This window comes from Pteronotus mesoamericanus, unplaced genomic scaffold (assembly GCF_021234165.1).
Source record: "Pteronotus mesoamericanus isolate MK-2021 breed Mesoamerican mustached bat unplaced genomic scaffold, CSHL_Meso_final scaffold_1066, whole genome shotgun sequence".
NCBI lineage: Eukaryota > Metazoa > Chordata > Mammalia > Chiroptera > Mormoopidae > Pteronotus > Pteronotus mesoamericanus.
The window spans coordinates 2,861,358-2,887,518 of NW_026555299.1; the positions used below are offsets into that span (position 1 = coordinate 2,861,358).

General features: G+C 53.7%; 1 protein-coding gene across 2 annotated transcripts in view; it reads right to left on the reverse strand.

Moving 5' to 3' along the window:
- Positions 1 to 26,161, reverse strand: part of TSPAN18 (tetraspanin 18) — a 168,058-nt gene that overhangs the window by 18,435 nt on the left and 123,462 nt on the right. For both annotated transcript variants that reach the window (XM_054587117.1, XM_054587116.1), the window contains 2 exons: positions 4,897 to 4,980; positions 618 to 690 (listed from right to left, as the gene is read on the reverse strand). In XM_054587117.1, coding sequence (XP_054443092.1) covers positions 618 to 680 — 63 coding nt within the window. In that variant the 5' untranslated portion in view covers positions 681 to 690; positions 4,897 to 4,980. The remainder of the gene's footprint in view (positions 1 to 617; positions 691 to 4,896; positions 4,981 to 26,161) is intronic.

Consider the following 26,161-nt stretch of genomic DNA (forward strand, 5'->3'; position numbering starts at 1 on the left):
GCTCAGCGACAGGGTGCCGACATGGTGCAAGCATTCGCTAATCTTGCTTAATTAAAAAGAAAAAACACCTGTTGAGGTAGGTCTTGCAGGGATGAAGACACTGAGGTTCAGAGAGGTGAAGTGTGTTTCAAATCACGTAGCTGGTAAGATGCAAAGCTTGGCTTTGAACCAGGTCTCCAAGCTCCAGAGAGGTTTCTAATTCCCTCAGGCTCCCCTCCAGCCCTGCCGTCTGTAATGCTCTGGGGGTCAGGGCTAGGTGGGGGGCCCCCTGCTGCCCCCTGCTCACTCCTGTCTCCTCTTTTCCCCCAGTCCCCACCAGGGGTCAGGTCCCAAGACAGTGGCGGGGACGGAGGCCTCCACGCTTTTTCAGAGGAGCAGGACCATCCTGGGTCTGTCAGAAATGTCCCTCCTTGGACGGAGGGCCCTTTGGGTGAGGTGGGCACTGCTGGGGGCCTCCCACCCAGACAATCCTGGCGGGGCAGGTACATCTGCTCCTGGCTCTGGGCCCTGTTCCCACCTCTGGGACTCGGCCCGTTGTGACTATTTTCAAGCAGCAGTCAGTTCTGCCCGCTCAGCAGAGGCCTAGGGGGCCCCAGGCATGTTCCAGGAATACTTACAAATATGAAGAAATTGAAAACAAACATCAGGTACTTCATGCAGCTCAGACAGTCGCCTTCCATGATGCTCTCCCTACAAAACAGCAAGGCTCTTTAGTCCTCTCACTGGAGGACGCCACCCAGAGACAGCCTCTGGTCCCCTGACCCCTCCATGCCCGGGGGACGGTCCCTGCCTGCCTTTGTAGTGGGAGGGGGAAGAGGGAAGCACTTTGCCCTGTGGAGCCAAAGCGAGGGGTGAGAGCTGGGGAACCAGCATGCTGAGTTCAAGCTCATGCCTACCATTCATTTGTCTACCATTCATTGTGGTCTTGGGCAAATTACTCGACCTCTCTGAATCCTGTTCTAACTTAAAAAATTGAAATTAAAAACAGAAGCTTCCTCCCAAGGCATGTCGTAAGGATGAACTGAAATAATGCAGTACCATGCTTAGCGTGACACCCTGCACGTGGCAAGGGCTCCACGCTGCTACATGATGACATCGCTTGATTGCTGAGGTGGGCCTTCCATTCGGTAGATGAGCAACTGAGACTCAGAGCCTTGAGAGGCTCGCCAAGGCCAGCAGTCGGGATCAGGAGCTGGGCCTGACAGGCTTCCCACCACCATACACTCCCTCCAGCCTGCAGGAATGCCCAGCAAGGAGGCGTGTCGCAGGAAAAAGAGGTGGGGGCCCCTAGCTGGGGGCCCAAGACCTGCTCCCGGGGCCAGTCCCTCCCTACGCCCTGACTGCCTCCAGCATGACACCTCCCTCTGGAGCCTAATGACTCACTGAATATGACTCCATTCAGCCAACATTTATTGTGTATCAACTGCAAGCCAGGCACTGGGGCTTGAAGCCAATGAGATGCAGCCCTTCCCCATCCCTGGGAGAAGCAGAAAGCATCTGCTATTATGAGTCAGGCCTCAGGGTGCACAAGGCACGTTTGCATTTGAAATTCAATGTTTCCACACTTCCTTCGTGACAGCCCAGGGGGGAAGACAGGTGAGGCCAGGAGGACCTACCCTTGCCCTTGTTCCAGGCCCCGTCCTGCTGGCAGCCAGCGGGAGAGCTGGGACCCGGTGGGGACCGCGGGGACCGGCTCGTCTGCTGTCTAGCTGGCATCTCTTCTGCTCGGCCCATGCCAGTACCCAACAGGTGTTAAACATCTTGACCCCCATCCCCAAACCCAGGCTCTTCCTCTGCCAGGCTCAGCCGTGCACAGGCCTTTGGGGGACAGAAGGGTCCTCCCCGGTGAGATGCCGAGCAGTCTGCAAGAGGCCGGGCTCTGGAGTCCCTCCACTCTGTCCACCCAGGCAAAGCTGCTCCCCAAAGTAGGATCCAGTTTTCAGTGGGCTCTAGCAATTGAGCAATTAAGGGGCATAATAAATATGTCGGCTCATAAACAGACTACCTATATTTATTATGTCCCACATTCATTAGAGATTCCATTGAATGGGAAGCTGTGGAGTGCTGGACTCCCAGACAAACGCAATAAAAGGAGACGTGTCTCCCGGGAAGAGCCTCCGACAACCTCGACAGTGAGGCAGGCGGAAAAACCGATGATGTGAGCGGGGAGGTGGATGGAGACGGGAACTGGGTTTCAGCTCCAGGGCATGGTGGGCAATGAGAAAGAGGGCTGTGTGCCTGACCATGGACCAAACCCCAGATCTGGCAGGCTCAGCTGGGGGTCTGGGGCAGCTGCATGCACCTGAGTTTCCTTGTCTTTAAAACTAGTATAAAAATAATCCTTCCTGATAATGCACGGAAAATACTGAGCACAAGGCTTGGCACGTGGTAGCTAATAACAGCAACAGCTAGCGACAGCTTGCATACCCTGAGCTCTTGGAGATATACCCAAGAAACATGCATTATCTCCGTCCTCTTTAAGCTCCAAAATATAGGTAATGTCATTTTTCAGGTGAGAGAAATGAGGCTCCATTTTTCAGGTAAGAGAAATCAGTCTCAGGCGGGTGGAATCACTTATCTGGGGTCACACTGCGCGGAAATGCCTAAGGCAGGATTTGAACCTACGTCTGTCTTAATCTGGAGCCACAACTCTTACTCACCATTTTTAGTGAATGCTAATTCCTTGCCCCATTCATCCATTTTCCAAAATTCAGGCCTGTCTTCACACCTCCTATTACCAATTTATTCCCCAAGGTCCAGAGGAAAGAGTCTCTTGAGCCATGATCTATTGTCAGGATGGTCAAAAGACCCAGGCCTGCCTGCCCCACCCCCCACAAAGGGCTTCTCATCACGGGGACACGCATCTACAGCCAATTGGCCAGACAAGAGTGACAGACACATGGACTCTCCAACCCTTACGTGGATCTGGCTCTTAGCTCCGCCCACCCAGAGCCTTTTGGAAGTTAGCATCACTACACACTTCCTTCATTTACTTCTTAAGGGGACGGGAACATAGACAATCTCTGGAAAGTGAGCTGAGAAGATGCCTGAGACCATGAAGTTCAAGGTCTTGGTTTTTTCTCAAGAAAGATGTTCAAAAGGCACTTATGAAGGAGACTGGGGGTCCCTCAGTGACATGGAAATGGCATGCCCTCCCTGGGACCAGAGGTGAAAGGCCCACTGAGGTTCTCCCTTTCCAGGGAGCCCCCAGGGACCCCGCAGGGAGAGTATCAGTGTGGGTGGGGGCCACAGAGTCAGACCAGACCTGGCTCCCCCACCTCCTAGGACAAATCACGTAACCTCTCTGGGCCTTTGCATTAGTGTCTGAAGAATGCGGCCAGGAGTGCCGACCTCCCTGGCAAACTGAGCGAACTGAGGATTAAATGATAGTATGTGCAGAGCTCTTCATGCCCTGCCTGACAGGCAGTGGCTCTGTTCCTTCTTTCCTGCCTGCTGCCCAGCCCCGAGCGGCTCCTCTACCTGCCCTTCTGGACACCCGTTAGCTGCAGTTCTGTGGCAGGAGAGGTGAGGACTCTGGTGCAGAGGATTTCTGAGTGGGGAGAATGTGTGTGAAATGGTTTTCAAACTGGGTTCCCAGAGAGTAACCATATCCTAAAGCTATTTTCAGGACATCAAATATCTCAGTAATCATCTCCTTACTACTAGCCAGACAAAGTGTCTTGGGTTTTAGAGCAATTAAACCACCCCAGGGTGGGGGACCCTGTTTATTGAGTTGTTCAGAAGCTCTGGTCACCAGGTATGTATGACTTTGCAGTAAGAAAAACCAAGGAGAAACTTGAACTTAATAAGTGACTTAGTAAAAAGGCAGGGTTGTTTGGTGGATAAATTCTCTGAATCTTGGGGCTCAGAGGGATGAAATGCCGGAGTCAGCATCATAGGCGAACTCGGCTTCGTGTGACTTCAGCTCCCCAGGTGAGGTGGAAAGCGTGCAGGTGGGCAGTTCAGCGCTGTGCCCCAGCTGCCCTTCCACGTGGGCGTCGGTCCCAGGGTGAGCAGGGGTGGGAGCCCTGCACTCGCTGCTCTGGACCTCATGGTCTCAAGGCTCCTCTACCTGTCACAGTGTCCCCGCCCCTGGGCAAGTGAAGGTTCTGGGCTTACAGACGGATGCTTTCCCCCGAGATGCAACCGATTGGTTCTTGTGTAACAAAACCAGGTGTTTAAGAGCTTTAAGGGGATTTACGGGAAACTTTAGTTTGACGCCACTGTCGGTACGGGTGCTGATTTAGGGCCCAGCCCTCCTGTAACTTACGTCATCAGCACTTCAGTGAAAGAAGTTTGTGGTCATAGGAAGTCAGGGCAGCACTGATCTGGCCCAACACCCTCACTTTGGAAATGAGAAAACTGAGGCTGCGGAAGGGAAAGGGGGTTTGGCCACATTGCAAAACCAGTCAGCGAGGGATCTGAAGGAAGCTGGCACCTCGTTTCTTGAAGCTCAGGCCAGTGCCCATGGAAACACTGCAAACTCGATGTTTTACTTATTCAATTTGGCAGCGCACGTGTTCGTCTGTTAGGATGTACGCTTCATAAAGGCATGGACCTGATTTGTTCACTGCCATGTTCCTTGTGACTAGGGTACTGCTGACATAGGGTAGGTCCTGAATTAATACACAGGAAGGGAGGGAGGGAGGGAGGGAGGAGGGATGGTGGGAAAAGAGCAAATAGAGATAGAGGACAAAAGAGAGTCAGCAAATGAGAGGAATAGACAAGGACAAGTCAGAAAGTGGGGTGGAGATGGAGCAAGACAGGTAAAGAGAGGGACAGCAAGAAATGATATGAGGAGGGACAGACAGAGACAGAATTGAGGGAGAGGGGCAGCTGTGTCGGGGTGGGGCACAGGGGCGCAGAGTGAGGGGGAAGCAACTGCTAACGTGTCACCTGGGCAGTTCTTCAGGCGTAAGCAGGACGGAGTCTCCTGGTCAGAGGGGCTGCTATATATTTCTTTTATTGGCCCAGCTTGTCCTATAAGAGAAAATATTCAATTACTGTAGGAAGTCATTAAAGAACAGCCACATCCACGAAGCTGTTTATGAAAACCCACCCTCCAGACACAAACTCCGGGCAAATGCCTTGCTAATCGGGGCCCATTGGGGCTAATGAAAAGCCTGCAGCATCCGGGCCCCTCCGTACAGGGAGGCCTGCATGGGGTGCCTGCCTCTGCCCAGATGGCAGCTCTAGGTGCCCTTGCTGGGGCTGCACAGGAAACCACATCTTCAAAAGACTTGCAAGTCCTGGCACGGCTTCATCTATGCTGCCTTATGGCATGTGGCCGACAAACTGGAGGAGGCGATGGGCGTGGGGGGCCCGCACACCTGGATGTCACCTTGATGCTAGCAGGGCCCTGTTCATCAAACCTCCTCCTCAGGAACCCTGCCCCCTCACCCCCGCCAGAGAGAGGAATTTGGTGTTGGAAATGGTTCCTTAGCTTCGCGTAAGGATTTGCCAGAAGGGCCCTTCAGAGAGTCAGCTCCCAGTGGTGGCAATGAAAGTGTGGTTTCAGCCCAGGCGGAGAGTCCTGTTCTACCACACTTGCCGGGAACTCCACAGCCAGGTCCCGCTCAAACACTAGGCTAGAGGACAAGTGCCAGGGAAAATCTGAGGCCGGGGGGAGCTTGGGCTACAGTAGGGGGCAGGGGAGGGTTGATGGGTCTCAGGTGCTGGTTCAGACTCCTCCTTCCCGTTCAGGTAAGTCTGCGCTTACGCCATCACCGCTGCTTATGCACAGCCTGGATAGCACCGGCCTTGGCCACACCCCTTGGGACCTTTAGAAAGTCGCTAACCTCCCTGAGATGCTAGGTTCTCCTCTGAAAACCGTGATGCTCAGTTTTGAATCTAAAGGTGGTTATAGGAATTCAGGAGGCAAAACACGTAAAATGAAGTGACGCAATATGGACACACTTGGTAGCTTATAAAACACAGTTGCCATGGATGGCTGTTGTGACTAGCATCATCATATATTGAAAATAAGTGGGTGCTCATACCACATTCACCCGTTATCAATGGAGGTGAGCATGGGAGAGAACCATGGACATATGGCTTATTCAGGATGAAGAGAAGCATCTTTCCATTAAATGGCCCCAAATTCAAGTTAATTCTTGAATTTGGTTTTATGATAACTGAAGCTAAAATAACAGTTAGCATGTACCAGACTATGCTGAGAATTTCTCCTGTATTCTCTTTTATAACTCTCACCGAGGAGGTGGGCGCATTATCTCATTTTACAGACGAGGAAACTGAGGCTCAGAGACTGTCATGAACTGGCCTGACTTTATTCACAGGGTTAGTGAGACAAGGCCATGATTCAGGCCCAAGTTTGCTGGACTCCAAAGCAGAGCTCCTGATAAAACACCGGTCCACGGATGTGGTACCAGGGAGAGGACACCAGAAAGAGCGAGTGTCCTGCCTCGGTCCCGAAAGTCTCCAGCCCCGTGCTGCTCTGCCCTGAATCAGGCAGAAAAGCAGAGTCCCAGGGAGCCAGCTAGTGTCCTCCCTCGTGCCAGCTAGTGAGTGGTCTCTGGGGGATGACCCGATCCCGCCATCCCTCGACAGATGGGAGCCCCGGGGCCCGGAGAGGGGCAGAGACGGGCGAGGTCACGCAGCGCCTCAGGGTTCTCCGCCGCCGGCCCCTGCAAGGGCCAGACAGCTTTATTAATCTTGCCCCTCCCACTGCCCCAGATGGCGCCTCAATCCCATCTGCACGAAGCGGGCCCCGGAGGGGTTCTCTGATTAAGAAGAACAGCTCAGTTCATAAATCATTCCTTTTACTTTCACTGCCCCCAGCCCCTGGGTATGCTTTTTGGAGACAGAGAAAAGGAGGCAGGTGGGCATGAGCGATGGGAGAAGCCCCTGTCAGAGGAAGCAAATGTATCAAATGAACGTCTGGACTGCTGTTGAGTGAGAAATGTGCTGCATGCGCCCCTGCCAGGTGAGGGCGCTGTGGTGCAGGAACGGCCTCGCCTCCAAAATCCTGGGCTCCAACCAGCACGGGGTCTGCCCTGACAAGCTATGAGACCTGGGTCACTCTCTCCAGCTTCGGAGCCTACGTTTCCTCATCCGTGCCATGGGGATTCTCAATCTAACTCCCAGGGTCACTGAGAGACGTGAAGACGACGTAGGTGAAAGCACGTTAGCAGCTGCACGTCCAGTTCCTTCCTTCCTGTGTGTGCAAGACACCTACTAGTGCCAGCCCTGGGCTTGGTCCAAGGCATGGAGGCCAAGGACTCACTCAGGTCCAGTGAGAATCAGTAACCTGGTACTTGGAGAGGACTCTTAACAGCCACATCGACCAAGTGCTCTGGCCATGCCCAGCGAGAGAGAGAAACAAGCACCCAAGGGGGAGACTGGAAGCTGGGGAGCCCATGTGTGGGGAGGTTAGGGCAGGACCAACATTCACTGGGCCCCAATGATAACGCATTGTGCCATGGGCGGTCACCTGTGACTATCTTACTTGATCCTCCAAAAAGTTCTGCAAAATAGATATTATCTTTGTTCCCTTTTACAGATGAGGAAACTACTGTATTTTGCTGTGTATAACATGCACCCACGTTTTAGTACTAATTCCCATGTATAATTTGCATTCTTGTTTTCCCCTCAAAAATCTGGGCAAAAAGTGCACATTATACACAGCAAAATACGGGGTGAGTCTCCAACGAGCTAGAAAGGTCTCAGAGCCACAACTGACTCCCAGGTCAGCCTGACTCTAAGACCCGTGTTTTCCTTCATCAGGATGGGGAAGACAATGATTCTTGCCATCAGGTTCAAGGATGAGCGGGGAGGACTAGTCGGTCTCTGGCTGTGCCTGCGTCTAGCCTCACCCTCCAGCGCGGGGCCTCATCCCGGAGACAGACGGTCCGGTAAAGAAGCAACTGGCCCTACATCCTGGCGTGCCTGGCAGTGGCGCAAACAAGGGGGACGTGGACACAGCTGAGTGGGGGATAACGTCTAATTAGGCTCCTGGGAGCGGCATCTTGAGGGTTAATGGTACCAGGCAACCTGCCTTTTTGGATGCAATGGGATCCTCAATGACAGCCTCCTCTGCTCCCCAGACTCACTGAATTCTGAACATCCAGTGGGCAGACAGCATCGCAGTGTCTGGGAAGGACATGTTTCCGGTCTGTGAACTGAGCCGGTACGTGGGCCCTCGGCCCCTGCCACAGGCCCTTTCCTCTACCCCACCCAGAACTCCCAAGGCTGACTTCTATCGGACAGTCATCAAAGAAGAAAGTGCCTTAGTAAGAGGTAACTCCAATGCCCTCCTCGCACTGGGGATGCTGAGGCCCAGAGAGTAGCAGGGTCTTGTCCAAAGTCACACAGCAGGGCTGGAACCGGGAGCTCCTGACTTTAAGCCTGCTGCGTGTCTCACCGCTCAAGGGGATCACTGAAGACTGCCGCCTTAATTTATTTTGACGTCTGAAAGCACTTTACATATGTTACCTCATCAAATCTTCCCAACCACCCCAGGAGCCGGGCACTGCTGCTTTACAAGTGAGGAAACAGAGGCTCAGAGAAATGAAATCCCTGGCCTGAAGGAACACAGTAGATTGGAAGAACTGCTTCGACAAAGCAGGATTCCTCATCTTTCTGCGCTGGCTGTCTTTCAGAGGTGTGGCCTCAGGGACTTTGGGTCTGCTGATCCCCAAAGTGACCACTGTCCATGGCTCCCGTCCCCCACAGGGACCTGGGCTGGACTCGAGCCACAGAAGGTGCTCATCCCAGACACAGGCAATGAGTCTGTGTTCCTGCCTTTGAACTGAGACGGCCCCATTGCAAAGGCCCCTGGGAATGAAGGTTCTGCATCTTCTCGCAGGGACTTTACTTGCCATGATCTAGGTGCTGAAGGCAGGGCAACCTTGGCAGTTTAAACGTGGGCATGAGCAAGAAGGGTGAAAGGTCACTGTGTGTGTCCGGAACAGGAACTGGTCTCAGAACAAGTCCAAGCCTGGTGCGGGGCCAAACCGTGAAGCGTAGCTGAAGCAGGAGGAGGGGCTGAGTTCCAGGGCTGGAAGGGACCAGGAGGGTGAGGGAGGACACCCTCCCGCCTCCTGAGGCTGACCCTGTGCTGTCCTTTGCCCCTGCCGAGCCCTGAAGGGAAGCTTCCCTGACTGCCGACCTGGGGACCTGGGGAAAGGCAGGTGTAAGACAGACACAAGCGGACACTCCAAGTACAACGGCGGGGCTTCCAGCGCCCAGGGAAGACAGATGCAGGCAGGCACGCCCGGGAGGCCCTCCGGAGTTGTGGTGAGGATGCTCGGGTTCTAGGAGATGGCACGGGCATCAGGGATACAGGAAAGGAGGCCGACTCAGCCTCCCAGGACTGCAGAGGGGGCAGGGATGTGTCCTCTGAATGCGTCATTGCTGTCAAACCTTCCCCACCAGATAGAAGCATTTGGTGGCTAGGGCTGTGTCTCCCACTTCCTCTGAGTCCCCTCAGGGCATAAGGGGGTACTGGACAGAATATTATCAATATAGTCCCTGCTCCTGCTTCACGCATGCCAGGAACCATGCTGAACATGGCTCCAGTACCATCTGCAAAGGGTTAATAATCCTCAGGTTACTGAGGCTCAGAGACCGTGAGTAAGCTTCCATGGTGGCCCAGCACTGGGGGTCAGACCCCAGAAGGCACACTGCCGCTAAGTGCTTGGAAGCTGCTGGCTGACAGGCTATTAAACAACGTGCCCACGGGGCACGAGCAAGTGGTAAAGAGAAGGAACTGGCACACATGAGTCCTGGGGTCGAGTCCAGATTCTGAAAGCTTCGGGCGAAGACTGCCATCTCTCAGCCACGAGCCCTGTGCCTGTTTCCCACAGACAACCGCGTATCTAGGCCTCAGTGTAGAGCGGGAGCCCCAGCCTGCCCTTCCGGCAAGCAAGCGCGCTCTCAGCCTGGAGCTGCAAGAGGCCCTTTGAAAAACTTGGTGGTCTATCCCAAAATATTCAGAGTTGTTGCTGGGGAGACTTGGCTGCTACACAGCCTGGATTTAAATATTTAATGGCTTCATGGGTATTAAGGGGGCCTGGGAACTGGGTGGGAAAGGTCACAGGTCTGAGCTGGGGTGAGGGGGTGGGGGGAGCCTGGAAACTCCTGCCAGAGCAGCCCCCACCCCACGTCCCCACCATGCAGAAGAGGGTGCCCAGGGCTCCTGGCTTCTGTTGCTACACTTATCCTGTAAGATCAGATCATACAGGATGAGAAAACTGGGATTAGGGGGGTGAAGTGACTTGCCCAAGACCACACGGACATTGAATAGCAAACATGAACCCAAGGTGTTGTGGCCCCAAAGTCAGTGTTCTTTCTGCTACATCAGGAGTCAGTGCCAGAAACAACGCCTGTAGCTACTAACAATAATGGCTAGCATGTAGGAATTCCTTTCTGCAGGCCAGACGCTGGGCTAAGGGCTAATCCACTGAACCCTCACAGCGGCCTTGTGAGGTCGGCTCTGTTACCCCACGTCCCGATGTGGAAACCGAAGCCCCAAAACGGGAAGCCGCGCACCGGAGGCACAGCGAGCCGGGTGCCTGGAGTCGGCCCCGCAGTCCACAGAGCCGTTGCCCTGAGCAGGAGCTCTTCCTCCAGCTCTTCGCAGCCCAAATTTAGAAAGGTGTTAACAACAACAACAAATAATCAATCAACCGATCAAATTTAAAGTCTTTTTTACCCCAGTGCTTTGTGCATGTCCTCCCGAGTTGGACAGGGTGGCAAGAGGAAATTCTTCCAGCAAATAGCTATAAAGATGAGTCACCTCAAGGTCTGGCTTCAGTTACTTGCTCTGTACACAAGACCCACACAGAAAAACCCGTACTGAGAGCAATACAGCCACTGCTATGCAGATGCACACAGACAGACAGACAGATCCGTGCACACGGACAATGTACAGATATACACAGACATATATGAATATAAACCCAGACCGATACAGCCACGCACACAGGTACAACCTCAAGGGAAGCGCCTTCTGCTTTACATTACAATGCAACTCTTTCCATCAATACTCTGAGGCTTTACAGCTCCCAAAGCCCTTTTATTTTTATGCTCTTGCTTGATCCTCACAGTGATCCAGCAAGGCAAGCAGGGCAGAGATGATTATATTTATGGGGAGTGAGGCGCAGAGAAGTTAAGCAACTTGCCTGAGATGGCACAGCTGCTGTATGAGGTGGGCGTCATCCCAGTTGCTGTCCCCTGTTTTTGCTGCTGATTTTCGGGCTCCTTCAGTAATGCCTGGTTGCTGTCAATATCTTATCAATTTCACTTTGTCCGTTCCTCTGGGCAATGAACTTCCTTGGACCTCAGCCTGTCTGTGTTTAGTGAGAGGACTTCACTGGTCCTGACTCACTTCCCTCCTGCCTGCGTGATGCTTCCGTGTGGCATGGATGGGTGGCCTCTCAGAGCGGGGTGTTCCTGAGTCCTCCTGAAGCTTCCCCACCAGAGACAGTAGGTTTCCTATGTGGAGGGCAGAATGGTAAGGGCTCCCCATGAAACCCCCAGAGCCCAGGGACTGTCACTGGAGCAGAAACCAAGTGCCCCCTCCACCCCACAACCTCATGTTCATGGTTACATTTGCTTGGCAATAAATATCAGTGACACCAGGTCTTTCCAGGGCAACAGCAATTGATTCTGGCCACCTGGTCCGAATTAGGGAGGAATGACTACAGGTATTTAAAGCTCAAGTTATGGAGGGCAAACAACAGAAAAGCGGAGGCACCGTGACAGAGTGCTCCACCTGGCTTTGAGAAAAGTCTGTGAGAAAATTAATCAAAGGGAAAAGCAGAGGCTGGGGCTTGAGTAGATGGACAGGAAGGAGTCAGAGAGCCCTGTTTTATTTCCTCCCCATAAAACGTGATCCCAGCTGCTTCTAGGATCCCTAAAGGAAGGTGTGGGTCAGGGGTCGGGGCAGGGAAAAGCCTGGGCTTAGATGGAGACAGGTCTGGGCCTCGGACAAAGGGGAACAAGGAGCCGCTCCATCACTCCACAGGGGCCGGCTCAGCGATCCCACAATCCCACCAGACGGCATTACTCCAGCCAGGAAGGATGCTGGCGATCCCGCCAGGGGCCTCAGGGATGAGCGAGTATGGGTCTTACTGAGCTTGAGAAGATTTTGATTGCCTTTTGACAAAATAATAATAAATAATAATATGAAGAAATAAAGCTTCGTGGTTTCTGCATCTGTACAATGGAATGGACGTCTCCCCTCCCCCGCCCCACCCTTGCCCTTCCCTTGGGCTGGGGGCAGTGGGCAGGAGTGGAGGAGCCAAGGGAAGGGACGCGAACTTGAAGGGGACATGAGAGGATGTGCCAAGCCCTCATCTACAGGAGGGTTGGGAACTCCTTTTCCATTATGGGCTAGATAGTAAACGTATTTTAGGCTTTGTAGCTATATGGTTTCTGCCATGACGACTCAGCTCTGCTTTCTTCCAGAAAGCAGCCACAGACTGCACATAAATGAATGGACATGGCTGTGAGCCAATACAACTTTATTTACAAAAAAGTTTGCAAATCCCTGACCTCAAGGAATATTTAGGGACTCTCCTTGGGCTAACGTAGAGGATTAGAAGTGAATGCGTCGTCCCCCTCCGCCCCCCCGTTGTGCCGGGGGCGAAGAATGAGAGCGACTACAGAAGGGAGTATGCAGACGGCTGGGTCCCAGCCCTGTGTTCAGGCTGTGCAGCTTCTGCCAAGTCCCGGCACCCCTCTGAGTCTCACCGGCTTCACTGCAAACACAGGGATAAAGATAGAACAGGGTTGTCATGGGAGTCAGAGGAGGCCCTTGGGGATGATGGGCGGTGCCCTCAGCAATCAAAAATCCTGGGTGCAAGGCTTTGCAACTCAAACTGTAGGAAGGGGAGCTCTGTCCGTGCCTCGTGGGAGCTGGTGAGGCCAGGCTAAGAGCTCCACATGGGGCACGCAAGGATCTGAACAGCACAGGGCAGAGCTGAAGGAACCAGGGGAGCTGGAGCTGGTCACCTGCTAGGGCCAGGGCCTGACCCCACTGCCCTGTCAGGTCTCAGGAAGAAGCCACCTTGGATTGCATCCTTTGCCAAGAACTTGAGAGCAGGGCTCTGCTGCACAAGGGGTGCTGGAGGCCGGAAAAGGCAGACCCTTCGGCCATGGCCATCGCCAAGTCTGGCACGTGGCAGTGTGTGTGGGCAGCCCTTTCCGGCCTGCCTGCTGCAGGCCTTGGTCCCTTCTCTGAGGCTCTCACGGATGAGAGATGACTGACGTCCGATGCAGAGCATCGTATAAGCCAAGGACGTGCCCTTTGATTAGCCAGTTGTGCCTGGGAAGCCCTCTTCTCTGTTCTGCTGAGGTCCAAGAGCAATTAACAAGGGGCAGGGAGGCTGGTGGACCGTGTGGCAGGATCTGGGAGGGGAGGAGGATGGTGATGTTTGCCGTGATAAGAGTTAACGCTTAGAGGGCTTACTGTGTGCCAGGTACAGTTCTAGGCACTTTGGGTCTATTAACTCAACTTTCACAACAATATGTAAACTGGGTCCAATTATTATGCTCATTTTACAGACAAGGAAAACAAAGCACAGTGAAGTAAAGTAACTTGCCCAGAGTCACGCAGCTATTAAGCTGGAATTTGAACCTAGGCAGTTAGTTGCGGCATCTGGGCTCAGAGGATGTCGAAGACGTCCCAGAGTTTGTGGGTCAAACCATGGACTTCCAGATCAGGAAAACCCCTGGAAGAGTGTAATAGTAGGAATCGGGGGCTCAGGGTCTAGTCCTTGCTCTGCCACTAACCAGTCGTCTGATGTTGAGCAAGTTCCTCACCTCACCCTCCCTGAGCTTCACTGGGGAGGCATCAAGCAGAGTGACCAAAAGCGCCAGAGTAACGAGGTGCAATTGTCTTCCCACTTGCTACCGGTGTGGCCGTGGCCTCTGAGTCTCAGTGTTACCCTGTGACCGCACAGATCGCGCGAACGTCCAATGAGACCACAGCATCACCTGGAAGCCAGCCAGAGCTTCTGCTCGTCCACCCTCGACCCTGAGCCACCGTTTCCTGGCTCCCAGTGCCAAAGCTGAGCAGGCGTTTGGGCATCATTGGCTCCATTCATGGGTGGAAAGAATTCAGGTGTTGTCCTTTTAGTAATGGAAATGGTTGTCTGAATGTGCGATGAGCAGACCTCAGCATTTAAAAATGCAATTACAGCTCCATCTGTAGCATCCACATCTAAGAAACATCCGTGGAATAAAGGGGCGGGGAGTTAAGAAGGCCCCGCAGAAACCCTGAGAACTCTGGGGGCAGAGGGCAGGTGGCTCCTCGGATCTCCGGGTTCGCGCGAGGGCTACGTCTGAGCACAGCAGTGAAGCCCACGCGCCCCTCCCATGCACTTAAGCTGCCCTGCAGAGCACAGCCAGCAATGGTGCCAGTCACCTTGGTGTCCCCTGTGTGGCCAGGTAGGGGCTGCCGACAAGAGGGCTAAGGAAGGAAGCTTCGGGCCAGGCCCCAATCAGTCAGACTGGTACCTGCCCTCCGCTCCGGAGGAAGTAAAATGTAACAAAATGCAATGCCCTTGGGTCTGGGGATCCAGGTTCAAGTTTAGGATACACGAGCAGCCAGCTAGCTTTGGGGCTGGACCAAGTCCCCCTCTCTCTGCCTGGGGCCTTGTATACCAGGTCGTCCCTCTCCATTTCAGAGTCTCGTCTCTCTGCCTCCGTCCGCTCTCCTTCCCCTCTCTGGACGCCCACATGTGCATGTGTGTGCACGCGTACGCACGCGCGCACGCGCGCGCTCACACACGCTCTCCGACCGTTTCCTGGAGAGGTGGAAGGCTACCTGCTAACGTCAGCTGTTAAAGCACGCCTCATTCAGACGCCTGGGCATAAATCCCTGCCCTGGGACTATGACCCACAGCAGGCAGTGGTCACATTTAATTTAGAGGCTCTGCGTGTGCGAACGGCTGTACAAAGCCGGTTTGCCCAAGGCAACTCCAGGACTGTCGGGGCCCTGCTGAGAACAGGGGTCCTGGGGAGCCTCCTTGCTGGGAAAGGGAAGAGCCTGGCAGGTGTTTCATTTCCCCCTGGCTGCCCAGTAATTAATTAAGGGAAAGACTCAGCAAGTTCATGGGGCAAAGTCGGGATTTCCAGGGACATGCGCTGGGGGAGGGGCGGGTGTACGGAGCAGGCTTTAGAACAAGGCCATCCTGAGCTCCAGTCAGACCCCATCCCTAGGTGCTGTGACCTCGTGCAAGCATCTCTGAGCCCCTGTAAGGTGACTTCAGAGCCACCAGGGCCCTGGCCACTTGCGCAGATCTGGGTCACATCCAGGCAGACCTAAGCAGCGAGGCTAATGTAAATGACTCTCCCTTCCAGGGTGTGATTCTGAATAGCAAGTGTTGTGGGAGAAGAGGTTCTGTGGGAAAAAAGTCACCTGTAGTGACATCGAATTGGACTTTCCAAGGTGTTCCAGTAAGAGAGGTACCTGAGAGAGACCCTGGATCCCACTACCTAAGGTACTGACGGGACCGAAGGTATCAGCCCTCTCCTAGCTGTGTGCCCTAGGGCAGGCGGTGCTCCCTGGTCAGTGGGGGTGAACGGGCTACGGGCTATGGGCTACGGGCGATGGGCGCGCTTACAACAGCGCAGGCTCAGTGAACATCAGCTTGCGTGTGGGTTCTGGGGGGTGGGATACACACTTTCACATATATCTCATTGAAGCCTTCCTACAACCTTGAGAAGTATTGATATCCTTGGTTCAGAGACGAGGAGACTAGGATTAAGCCCGGAAGGACTTGGGAGCAGCCAAGTCAGGACCAGAGCTGCCCTGTGGGAATTCCAAAGCCCCAGGCTTTTGCCTGGTTCTCTGCTACTTTTCAGTTACAGCACACCAGTTTAGGGGCATGTTTCCCTCTGAAATATGGATTTAAGGATCCTTTGTTTGGCTTTATCAGTGAGCTCCAAGAAATCCTTTCTTCCCAGAATGCCTTGTTCTTATCACCAGGTTACTGCTGCCCAGCTGCTCCGGGAGGACCCCCGGGCAGAATGGCCTTCAGCGGCAGCAGCGGCAGAGGTTCGCAGGGAGGCTGGGGCGGGGAGCCAGGGCCTGGGAGGAAGCTGCGGAGGTGGCTCACCAGAACTTGGTGCACTTTACAGAGCTGCGCGTGCCAGCCTCGGCTCTCACCGACTCCCACAACTGTGTGTGCTAGATGCTATTATTACCTTCATTTTTAATTGTGAAAACTGAGGCTCAAAGAAGTTAAGTCACTGTCAGCCAGACGTGGCAGGGCCGGCAGGCAGTCTGGGCTCCTAACAAGTGCCTAACACTATCCCTCTCCCACCTGCGACACCAGGAGACCCAGGCCTGCAGGCTAGTCCCTTTTCAGGGCGGCCCTCTAGGGCCACAGGGTGAATCAGGGGCCCTGCTGCCCCCACCCAGGGTGGAGTGGTGCTATCCTGATGGGCAGGCTCTCAGGGAGGAACCCATCGCTTTCCCACCTCGAGAACGTCAAGGCTTGAGGGGCACCAAGGCCCTCAAGTACGACCCCTTCGTTATAGAGATGATGGCTCCAAGGACCTGCCCCCATCACACCACAGATTCTGAGGTCATCAGCATCGTGGGGGGGGGGAGTCGATCTTAAGGTTCCGTTGTGCTCACTCCACAGCTCACTCCTCAGCGGCTCTGGGGCCAGGTCCTGTGGCTCAGAGGGGACCCTCAGGCTGGGCCTCTACACCCAAGTGGTCTCAAGAAGTTAATAATCTCCCATGTTCGGGAGACGTTCCAGGGGCTTCATCTGCGCTCTCATTTAATCCTCACAGCATCACTCAGAATCTCCCCATTTACAGATGAGGAGGTGGGGTTTCAGGGCGGTGACATCCGCCCCCAGGTTACATGGCTTAGAAGAGGAGAAGCCGTGGTGCTCGGCACTTGGGCCTCCGGCAGGGAGTGAGGGTCTCTGTTTGGCCACAAGCACAGGGCAGCTTCCAGCCCCACTGACTGGGCTGTCCCACCTCCTCGCATTCATGCCCCGCATCTTGGAGTTTGTTTGGAAGAAGGGGACAAGGGCACAAGACTTGTGAAGGAGGCCACATCGCATTGGCCACCTGGGGAGCTTGGGGCACAGCCACTGCCTGGGGTGCCTTTGGGGTCAGCCTCTGGATCGCACAGCTTGCCTGAGATGGAGCCTCAGAGGCCCAGGACCTGGAAGCTCCAGAAAGGTAGGCAGAGGGCCTAACCCTGAGGCTGCCACTTGTCCTTGAGTTTGCAGAGGATGATGGGATACCCCCATCCTTCTCGCCCTGATGTTCTGGCCTCCAGGCAACTATCCAAGGGGGACTGCCGGCATCCAGCTCTGGTTGAAGAAGTCCTCTACCTCCTGTCATTTACTCCTGCCACACCCTTGCAACAGATGACAAGCCCCCAGCCCACCCCACTGAGCTCACCTCTGACCACTCCTCCTCTCTCACCCGACTCTAGCCAGCTGAGCCACACCGGTGTTTTCCATGTGCTATAAGCGCATTCCTACCTCAGGCCCTTTGCACATGCTGGTTCTGCTGTCTGGGACCCTCTTTTCCTTTAGAGATTCCACATGGCATATTCCCTCTTTCATTCAGGCCTCCGATCAAATTCCTCAAGAAGACCTTCCCTGACTCCCCTACCTCCACCCCCTACGAGTCTACCACAGCCCCTCCATTTTCCCAGTTACTGTCTATCTCCTTGTTGTTGACACATCTCCAACAATGTTTTCTTCCTGTTATTTATCTTGTCTCCTCTCCCCTTGAATGCAGGGGAGCAGCAACTTTGTCTCGTTCATTGATGAATCCCAGCATCTAATACAGCGCCTGCCACAGTATTCAATGGATGCTTGGGAAGGAAGAAAAGAAGGGAGGGAGGGAGGAATGAGTATCTGTGTGGGTCTCTTTCACACATTTCTGATTGAAAACTTGCTAAAACTTTATTGAAAGATGCAGTGTCATCTACATAATTTGCAGATCCCAGTAAAAATGAGGGAACCTCTTACCTAAAAGTTATTAAGAATTTCAAGCCGGCAACAGCAGATAATTAAACCAAGTGTGTGGCCCTTCCATGCGCGGGGCCCTGTGTGACAGCCCAGGTTGCATACCTGTGAAGCTGGCCCTGGGAGGGTGTTATCACCATTACCATCCTGTCCTTCAGGGAATCGGAAGATCAGAGAGGTGTAGTGCCTTGTCCAACAACACACAGCATTATGCTATGACTTAGAACCTCACACACTTAGTTCCCGCAGTACTTCCGGAAGGGATCCTATCAGCTCCTGAACATCTGGGGACCCAGCCCAGGGAAGAAAGGAGCAAACTTGCCTGTGCCTCTCCTATACTGTACATATTTTATTGATTGATTGATTGATTTTTTGTGTTTTACTTCAAAATATGTCTACAATTGTTTGAATGTAAAAATAAGGTATTATCTTCCAAATCTTCAAGAACCAGTGATCAACTAGGACACATCCTGAGATGTTGTGTACCCCCTGGTTCAGCGAGAAGCCCCAGGCCCTGTGGGGACTCACAACTCAGATGGAAAAGCACCCGCCTCGGCAGAAGTTCCTAGCACAGGCCCAAGAGCCCGCACTGCACAATAAATGTGAGTTTGACCCCCTCCCTCCTGCTTGCTCCGGAGGAAACCTCCTCCAGGATGGCCACAGGCGCAGATGGCGGGGAGCTTCCGCAGGCTTGGTGGAGACTCCAGAGCTCATTATTCCGTCGGGGGAAGGGGAGGGGGCTCGGCTCATTCCCTCCTGGGGAAGTGAGCCCCAGCCTGTTAGCGGGAAGAGGAGGGCGTTATTGCCCTGCTCACCCAGCCAGGCTCATTCACCACGCCAACTGGAACACGTAGGGGTTTGTTAATACAATCTAATTTGGGGAGGCGGGTGCACGGGGTCTCTGGGGTGGGGTGGGAGGGGATGGGGGGAGGAGGTCTGCTAATGATATTGCCAAAGGGAACTGGGAATGTGGCTGAAATGCTGTTTGGTTTTGGTGCTTGCTTTGCAAAATGATGTCTTAATCCAGGATACAAAGACTTGAAGTCTGTTGTGCTTCTGGGGGTGTGCGTATGCGCATGTGTGTTTGTGGATGTGTGCGCGCCCAGGGAATAGCGTGGTCGGTGGGCATGTGCGCGGTGCAGGGCTGCAGGCCATGAGGAGGGAGGCGAGACGGGAACGCGGCTGTATCGCATCTCAAGGCGGAACGCAGTGGTCTAATTTGGAGAGCACAAAGGCATCTATTTTCCCATGACTAACTCACCCAGCCCCTATTAACACTAATTAGGAGGACTGGGAATTCCCAGTAACTTCATAATTACTATTAACAGACTTCACAAGGGCCATGAAGGAAATGGGACGCCCCATCCTGTTCTCATAGCTGAGGTGATAACGGGTCAGGTGGTCACTATGACCTTCACACGCTTCCAGCCCTCCAGGCACTGGCATTCCCCTGGGGACCCCAGATGACCAGGATGACAGTCCGGCGGAGATGGCAGTGCTGGGGCTCCCTCGCCGGCTGCTTCCACTGCCTCATTAGGGTGAGAAGGGCTTGGGTGAGACCTCCGGGGAAAACGTGCTGTGTTAGGGGCTGGTTCAAGGCAGGAGCCGAAGGAGGATGTGGATTTACCTCAGAAAGAGACCCCCAACTGGGCCGAGGGCCTGGAGTTCGAGGAGTGGACAGTCCCCTCTGTGCTGAGGCTGACGCACTGCTGCTGGTTCAGGCCACCAGACCTGGGCCACGCCCCCTGCGCCAGCCCACTCTCCCTCCCTCTTGGGCCCTGCCCATTAAGATGAACCATATTTTAAAGTCAGCTCCGAAGAGCTGCCAAGATCACAGCAGTGACTTCACGGTGTCATTAGGCCCCTTCCCCAGCCTGCCGTACGCTGCAGCCAGATATCTTAGGAAGCCACAGTTAAGCCATTACGGGGCCCCCTCAGCTGCTCGGCGGCAGGATGGCCACTTCTACCAGATGACAGGCGCAGGGACTTCCCAGAAGCCCCATTCATGCAGACCCTCCGCTCGGTCTCCCTTCCTCAGCCCTGGCAGTCCCATCGCTGTCCCCTTCCCCCAGCGTCTGCCCGTGCGTCTGCCCCACCCCCAGGAAATGCTTGCTGTCCGCCTGTCTAGGACTCGGGCCTGGCTCCACTTCCAGAAGACAGTTCTTTGTTCTCTCCTGTCTGCCCAGTATCTGAGATGCTCTATATATTAGGGAGCTTAAAGAACACTTTCTTCATCGTATTAAAAAGGACTGATATTGTACTCAATAGTAACTAACAGACTGTGTGTGACTTTTTTATTCTTTATACCCAGGTGATTTCTATTTTTTTTTTTTAACAAAGAACATATATTACTGATGTGACTGAAACAAATCATTGTGAAAGGACCATTTAAGCCCCACATGCTGGAGCTGCCAGGTCTTTTCAGTTGCTACAACCTGGGCTTGCAATACCTTTTCTCCCTTTGTCCGCCTTGAGAACCTCTGTTCACCCTTCACAGCCCAGCCTGACGTCTCCTCAGCCATGACGCCTTCCCTGATTTCTCCAGCCTCAGCAGTGGCCCCTTCGCTTTAGTTCCAATGCCCTCATTTTGGAGACGGGCAGACAAGGCCTGGAGAGAGGCAGGGCCTCCCCAGGCCTCACAGCAGGGTCCCCAGGGATGAAGTCTGCACTAGAACCCAGAAGGGCTCCTTTCACACTGTGTGTGTGGGGCAGGGTTGGGGGGGAGTGGGGATTTGGCACATACACACCCGGCTTGACTCTCAACTCCCCCTTCCTTCTCCATAGCTACAGCCTGCCCTGCTGCCGACAGCTTTGACCTCCGTCTTTGTTCTCCCCGGGATGAGCCAGAGTGCTCTTCTCCCAGCCTCCAGGGGTACAAATCACTGTGCATGGGACAAGAATGGCCTGGTTGTTTTTCCACAAAGGGGAGTGGGGACAGAGGCACTGGGACCTTCCCTTCCTCTCTGGAGCTCAAGGCTGTGTCTGAACGGCCATGCCTTTGAGGGCCAGGCAGGGCTTCCCTGCCCACCCAGCTCCTGCCCTGGGCCCCACCCTGGCTGGTCCCTTGGAGGCTTGGGTCACACAGGGCCACCTCACCCTGGGTCTGAATCTCAGCTTTGCCACTGAATAACTGCTGTTTCACGTATCTGAGCCTTATCTTTCAGTGAAACAACCTACCATTTAGTAGGCACTACTGGGAGCCAGGGTGCTTTATGTGCAGCATGGCTCACCTTCGTCACACACGCAAGGCAGCTCTCCTCACTCCCATTTCACAGGTGAAAAATTGAGGCTCACAGGAAATGAAACCACTTCCCCAAGGTCAAGAGCTAGAGGCTACTGAGCTGGGACTTGAGTCTGGATCTATTTGAGGTCATAAGCTCAACTCCCAAGACAGCTATACGGATTGGATGAGCTCATCGCTCAGGCCAAGTGCTCCACTGACAATAACACACTGAATGTTATGGCTTCTCATTTCCATTTTCATAATGGGAAGAAGTGCTGTAGTGAACTGAGCTGTGGAACCAGCCTGGCTGAGGGCCGGGGGGAGGTGAGACTTCCTGGGAGACCAGGCAGGAGTTGGCAGATCCCCTGGCAGCTCCTACCCCGAAGCCCCAAGGCCCAGACTTGCTCCTAGCCAGAGAGTATATTGTTTGAGAGTAAATATTATCTTACTCTCCAAACCAAGATTATTTTTCCCACCGAAAAGCCCACAGCCAGAGAAAGTTAAGCCCTTCGCTACTTTCCTAATTGCAGGCCCGGAGCCCTGCTTGGGGACGTGAGCTTTCTGGAAAAGCCTAATAAGTGGTCTGGTATTTGGCAGTAGCATCAAAGCGGATGGCTCTGGGCTGACTGTCCGCTTTCCAGACACACGCCGCGCTGGGAGCCCCACGAGGGCGAAGGAAGGCTGGGGCACAGGGGCTGGCTCCAGGGGTCCCAGTTCTGCCTGGGGCCTGCCACCCCTGCCTCAGGGCAAAGCTAACTGCAGTGGGGGTGGCAAAATGAATCCTGCCCCGCCCACCCCTCCCAGTTACCAGGTTGGCTTCCCTCCTGCCTCTTCCTTCGACGTGTGAGCAGAATGATTCTTGTTCAGACCGGAAGCCCCAACACTTCCCACCTCCCACTCCCCAGATTCTCTAAAAAAAGGGCCACTGGAAGGGCGGTGTCCATGCTGTTGAGGGGGAGGGATCCTCAAACGGTCCAACAGGCCACCCTGGGTCAAACCCAGCCCTGGCCTACCCTCTCCTTCTCATGTCCTCTCCACCCAGCTGCCAACTGGGAAGTACCAGTTAGGCCAGACGTACCCTGGAAGGACAACCGATGGACTCCCACCCAGGTGCCAAGCGTCTAACCAGCTCTCCAGCTGGTTCCCACCTCACCATTTTCCTCTTTGTCTCCTGGGAATTTCTAGAAGGATACTTGTGAAGAGAGGTGATTAATGTCCAGGTTTTGCAGTCAAGACAGACCTGGGTATGAATTTGCGCTCTGTTCTAGTCCTGTGACCTGGGACAACTTAATTGCCTTCTCTGTGCCTCAGTTTGCTTGTCTGTAAAATGGGGTCACCACAGTACTCTCATAGTGTTGCAGGGTCGACTGAGATCATAAATGTAAAACTCTTAGCACAGTGCCTACCCAAGGTCGCCAAGCTATCGCGTTGGTTCTTCCCAGGATAGAAAGGGAGGTTCACTCAGAGATAAAGGCACAAAAATCCTGACAATTATGGGGCTAGATGGACCCTGTCTCTTGAGGACCGCCCTCTTCCCCATGCCCAGGGTGCCTGGCTGCCATCTCTGGTTGAGCGTGTGGGAGTTGGGGGTGAAACTAGCATTTGTTGAGAAGCCACCGTGCATCCTCCACTGCGCTAGGCCCATCCCCTTCGTACAGATGCGGAAATCGGGGCTCCGTGGTATGGAGTTTGCCCGGGAGTGAGAGCTCCCATGTAGAGTGGGAATGTGTTCCCACACTTTCATACAGGGCTCTCCCCGACCCCACCGAACACCTCAACCCTTCCCTCACCACATCGTGCAACAGCGGGTAGCGCCATCCCCATTCTGCAAGTGCAGGACCTGAGGTCCAGACGAGTCACCCGGCTGGCCTGGAGCCGTGGGGCTGGCATGAACCCAGCTATGCCACGTGGAAGGCCCAGCTCTTGTGAGCCCCAGGAGGTCTGTGAGGGAGGCATATTAGCCCCCTCGTGGACAGCAGCAACCCCAGCCCGTGCGCTGCACCTGCTCAGGGGGCTCTGAGGGTTGGTGCTTCGTATCCAGGCAACGGGCGCAGCTTCAGTCCTCTTCAAGTCACAGGCCTGCAAGTCAGGACAGCGCTCCCGCAGGCCTCCCTGAAGTGGCTAATTTTCTGCTTTCCAGAATGAGATAAACCCTAAGGAGTCCAGGCTCATTGACTCCGCAGACCTAAGAGGGAGGAGGCTTCCAGCCACTTCTCCTCGGACTTTCCTACTGCGTAAGCCTTGCAAATGCGCCTCCGGATCCAGTGCTCTTCTACGCTGGCTCCTTTTCCCCATCGAGGGGCTTGTCTGCTATGAATTTGCATAGTCTTCTTTCTGCAGCCATAAAAAACAGGACTATGGGACTCTGGAGCTGCCATGTAGTCTCTGGGGCTGTCACGAAATCCCTAGGGTCCAAAAGGTCTGGAACCCTCAGAAGCCGCTACGGTTCGCCCGGGGGTGTCCATATCTCTGCGCTCCCATAGTGTCCAAGACACGGGTCCCTTGGGGACCACCATAAAAACCAAACAGAGAACCCCTGGCTGCCACGGGTGCTAGGCTGCCCCAGGATCTCAGAACAATGGAGAACCCCCGTGATGCTGGAGGCCTGCGGAATGTCTTAAGAGTTCAAGTTTTCAGCTGATAAATCCTCCAACAGCCCTACTACACGCTCTCTCACTCCTCATTCAGCTGTTTTCCCACCTTCTTCCTGACCTCGGCTTAACCACTTCTTCCTCCAGGAAGCCCTCCCTTGTCTCCCCAGGCCTTGCTGGGTGTCACGAGCTCCGTGACAGCTCCCTGGATTTGCCCCATTGGAGTACTCAGCACACAGGGCTGCTACTGCCTGGCCACAGGCCTGTCTCCTCCACCAGAATGAACTCAAAGTCAGGGGCATGGTGCCCAGCATGGGCAGATGGCCCTTAATGAATATCACTTGAATAAATAACTGTATGCTATTAACTTACTAGACACTTGATAGCTGTGTGACCTTCGGTAAGTCAGTCTACCTCCCTGTGCCTCAAGGTCCTCATCTGCAACATCTGAGATACTAAGACTATCTCATAAAGCTGGTGTGAGGCTTAAATACAGTAAGCTGTATAAAGCATTTAGGAAGGAGCCTGACATATAGTATGTACAACATAATCATCTGCTGTTATTTATTTATTTTAACTGTTTTGTGTGTGCATCCGTGTGCATGTGTGTGTGCGTGTGCGGTGAGAACATTTTATTCTACTGTCTCCGCAACCTTCACGTAAAACACATGGTATTTTTAACTGCAGTCACCGTGCTGTACATTGGATGCCCAGAACTTACTCCTCTCATAACAAGAAGTGTGTCCCCTTCGACCAGCATCTCCTCACTCCCCCTGCCCCAACCCTATGCATTCGGTTTCCACAACTTAGCCTCTTCTAGATTCTACATGTAAGTGAGATCACACAGGATCTGCCTTTCTCTGTCTGGTTTATTTCACTTAGCATAATGACCTCAAGGTCCACCCATGTTGTCACAAATGCTAGAATCACCTTATTTCTCATGGCCTAATGTAAGTATCTGCTATTATTAATTGTGTGTGCTCATTTGGCTTTCACTCACAGGGTCTAGACTTGCAGCAAGGATGGAAGGGGGATTCCTCCCCCGCTCCCCCAAATTTAACACTGACTGCTGCAGTAAGAGTGCACACTAATGTACCTCTGACCACGTGCTGGGTGTGGCTCTTGATACTTTCCACCCGTTTACTCAATCTCAGAGACACCAGCCGATAAGGTTGGTGCATGCTATGGACTGAACTGTGTCCCCCAAAGGTCATACGCTGAAGCCCTGACCCCCAACGTGACTGTATTTGGAGATACGGCCGTTAGGGAGGCAATTAAGACAAAACGAGGTCATAAAGGCAGGGCTCTCATTTAATAGGACTGGTGTCCCTACAGGAAGAGGAAGAGATACCAGAGATCTCTCTCTCTGTGCACAGAGAGAAAAGACCACGTGAGGACACAGTGAGAAGGTGGTGGTCTGCAAAAGCCAGGAAAATCAAATTTTCCAGCACTTTGATCATGGACTTTTTGACTCTAGAACTGTCAGAAAGTAACCCTGTGTTGTTTCAGCCCCCTAAGCCTGTGATCTTTAGTTATGGCAGCCCAAGCAGGCTAAGTGTAGTACTATTCTTAATCCCATTTAACACATGAACAGTGCGTGTAAGGGACACACCTGTCCAAGGTCACACCTGGTGAGTGGCAGAGCTGGCATGTAAACTAGGCATTGGCCCCCAAGTCCGTGCTCTTAACCACTACTTGAAACTGCCCGCAAGTCCACGGACATAGGCTGGGCATGGCAGAGGCAGGTGTCCAGGCCTGAGTAGCATGCACAGTCTACACCAAAGAGAATGGATGGAAGAACTGGGAGTGTGTTGGCCAAGACTGTCAGCTGCCTCTAGGGCCTGTCTGCTGTGCTCAGTGTCCTGAAGGCTGAGGGTAAGGAGAGGGACCAGCCATATCCTGTGTAGTTGGTTGTGTACAAGTTGGTTGTGGCTACAGGGAGGCTATCTGCAGCCCAGCCTACAGTAAGAGCTGCTCCACAATGAAATGGGTTCCCAGGTAAGGTGGTAAGCTCCCTGTCCCTGGAAGTATTCAAGCACTGCTGCTGGACCACCACCTACTGATCACATTTAGGGGAGAATGAACAGCAAGAATAGATATTCTCGACAGCTCTCTTCAGTCTCAAGCAGCTGTGAAATATTAAAAGGGTTGGTAAATGAGAGAGTCCCTGCAAACTCTTCCATATGGGCTCTGTCTGTGAATTTCTGTTCATCTTTAGAGACCCAACTCAGACATCACCTCCTCCAAGAAGTCTTCCATGACTCCCTCCTTTTCCCATCTCCCATGTCCAGGTTGGATGTCTGTGTGGGTTTTGTCAACCAAACTAGACACAACAGATGGAAGTTACAGAAAGTCAGAGTTCATTCCCACACAAAGAT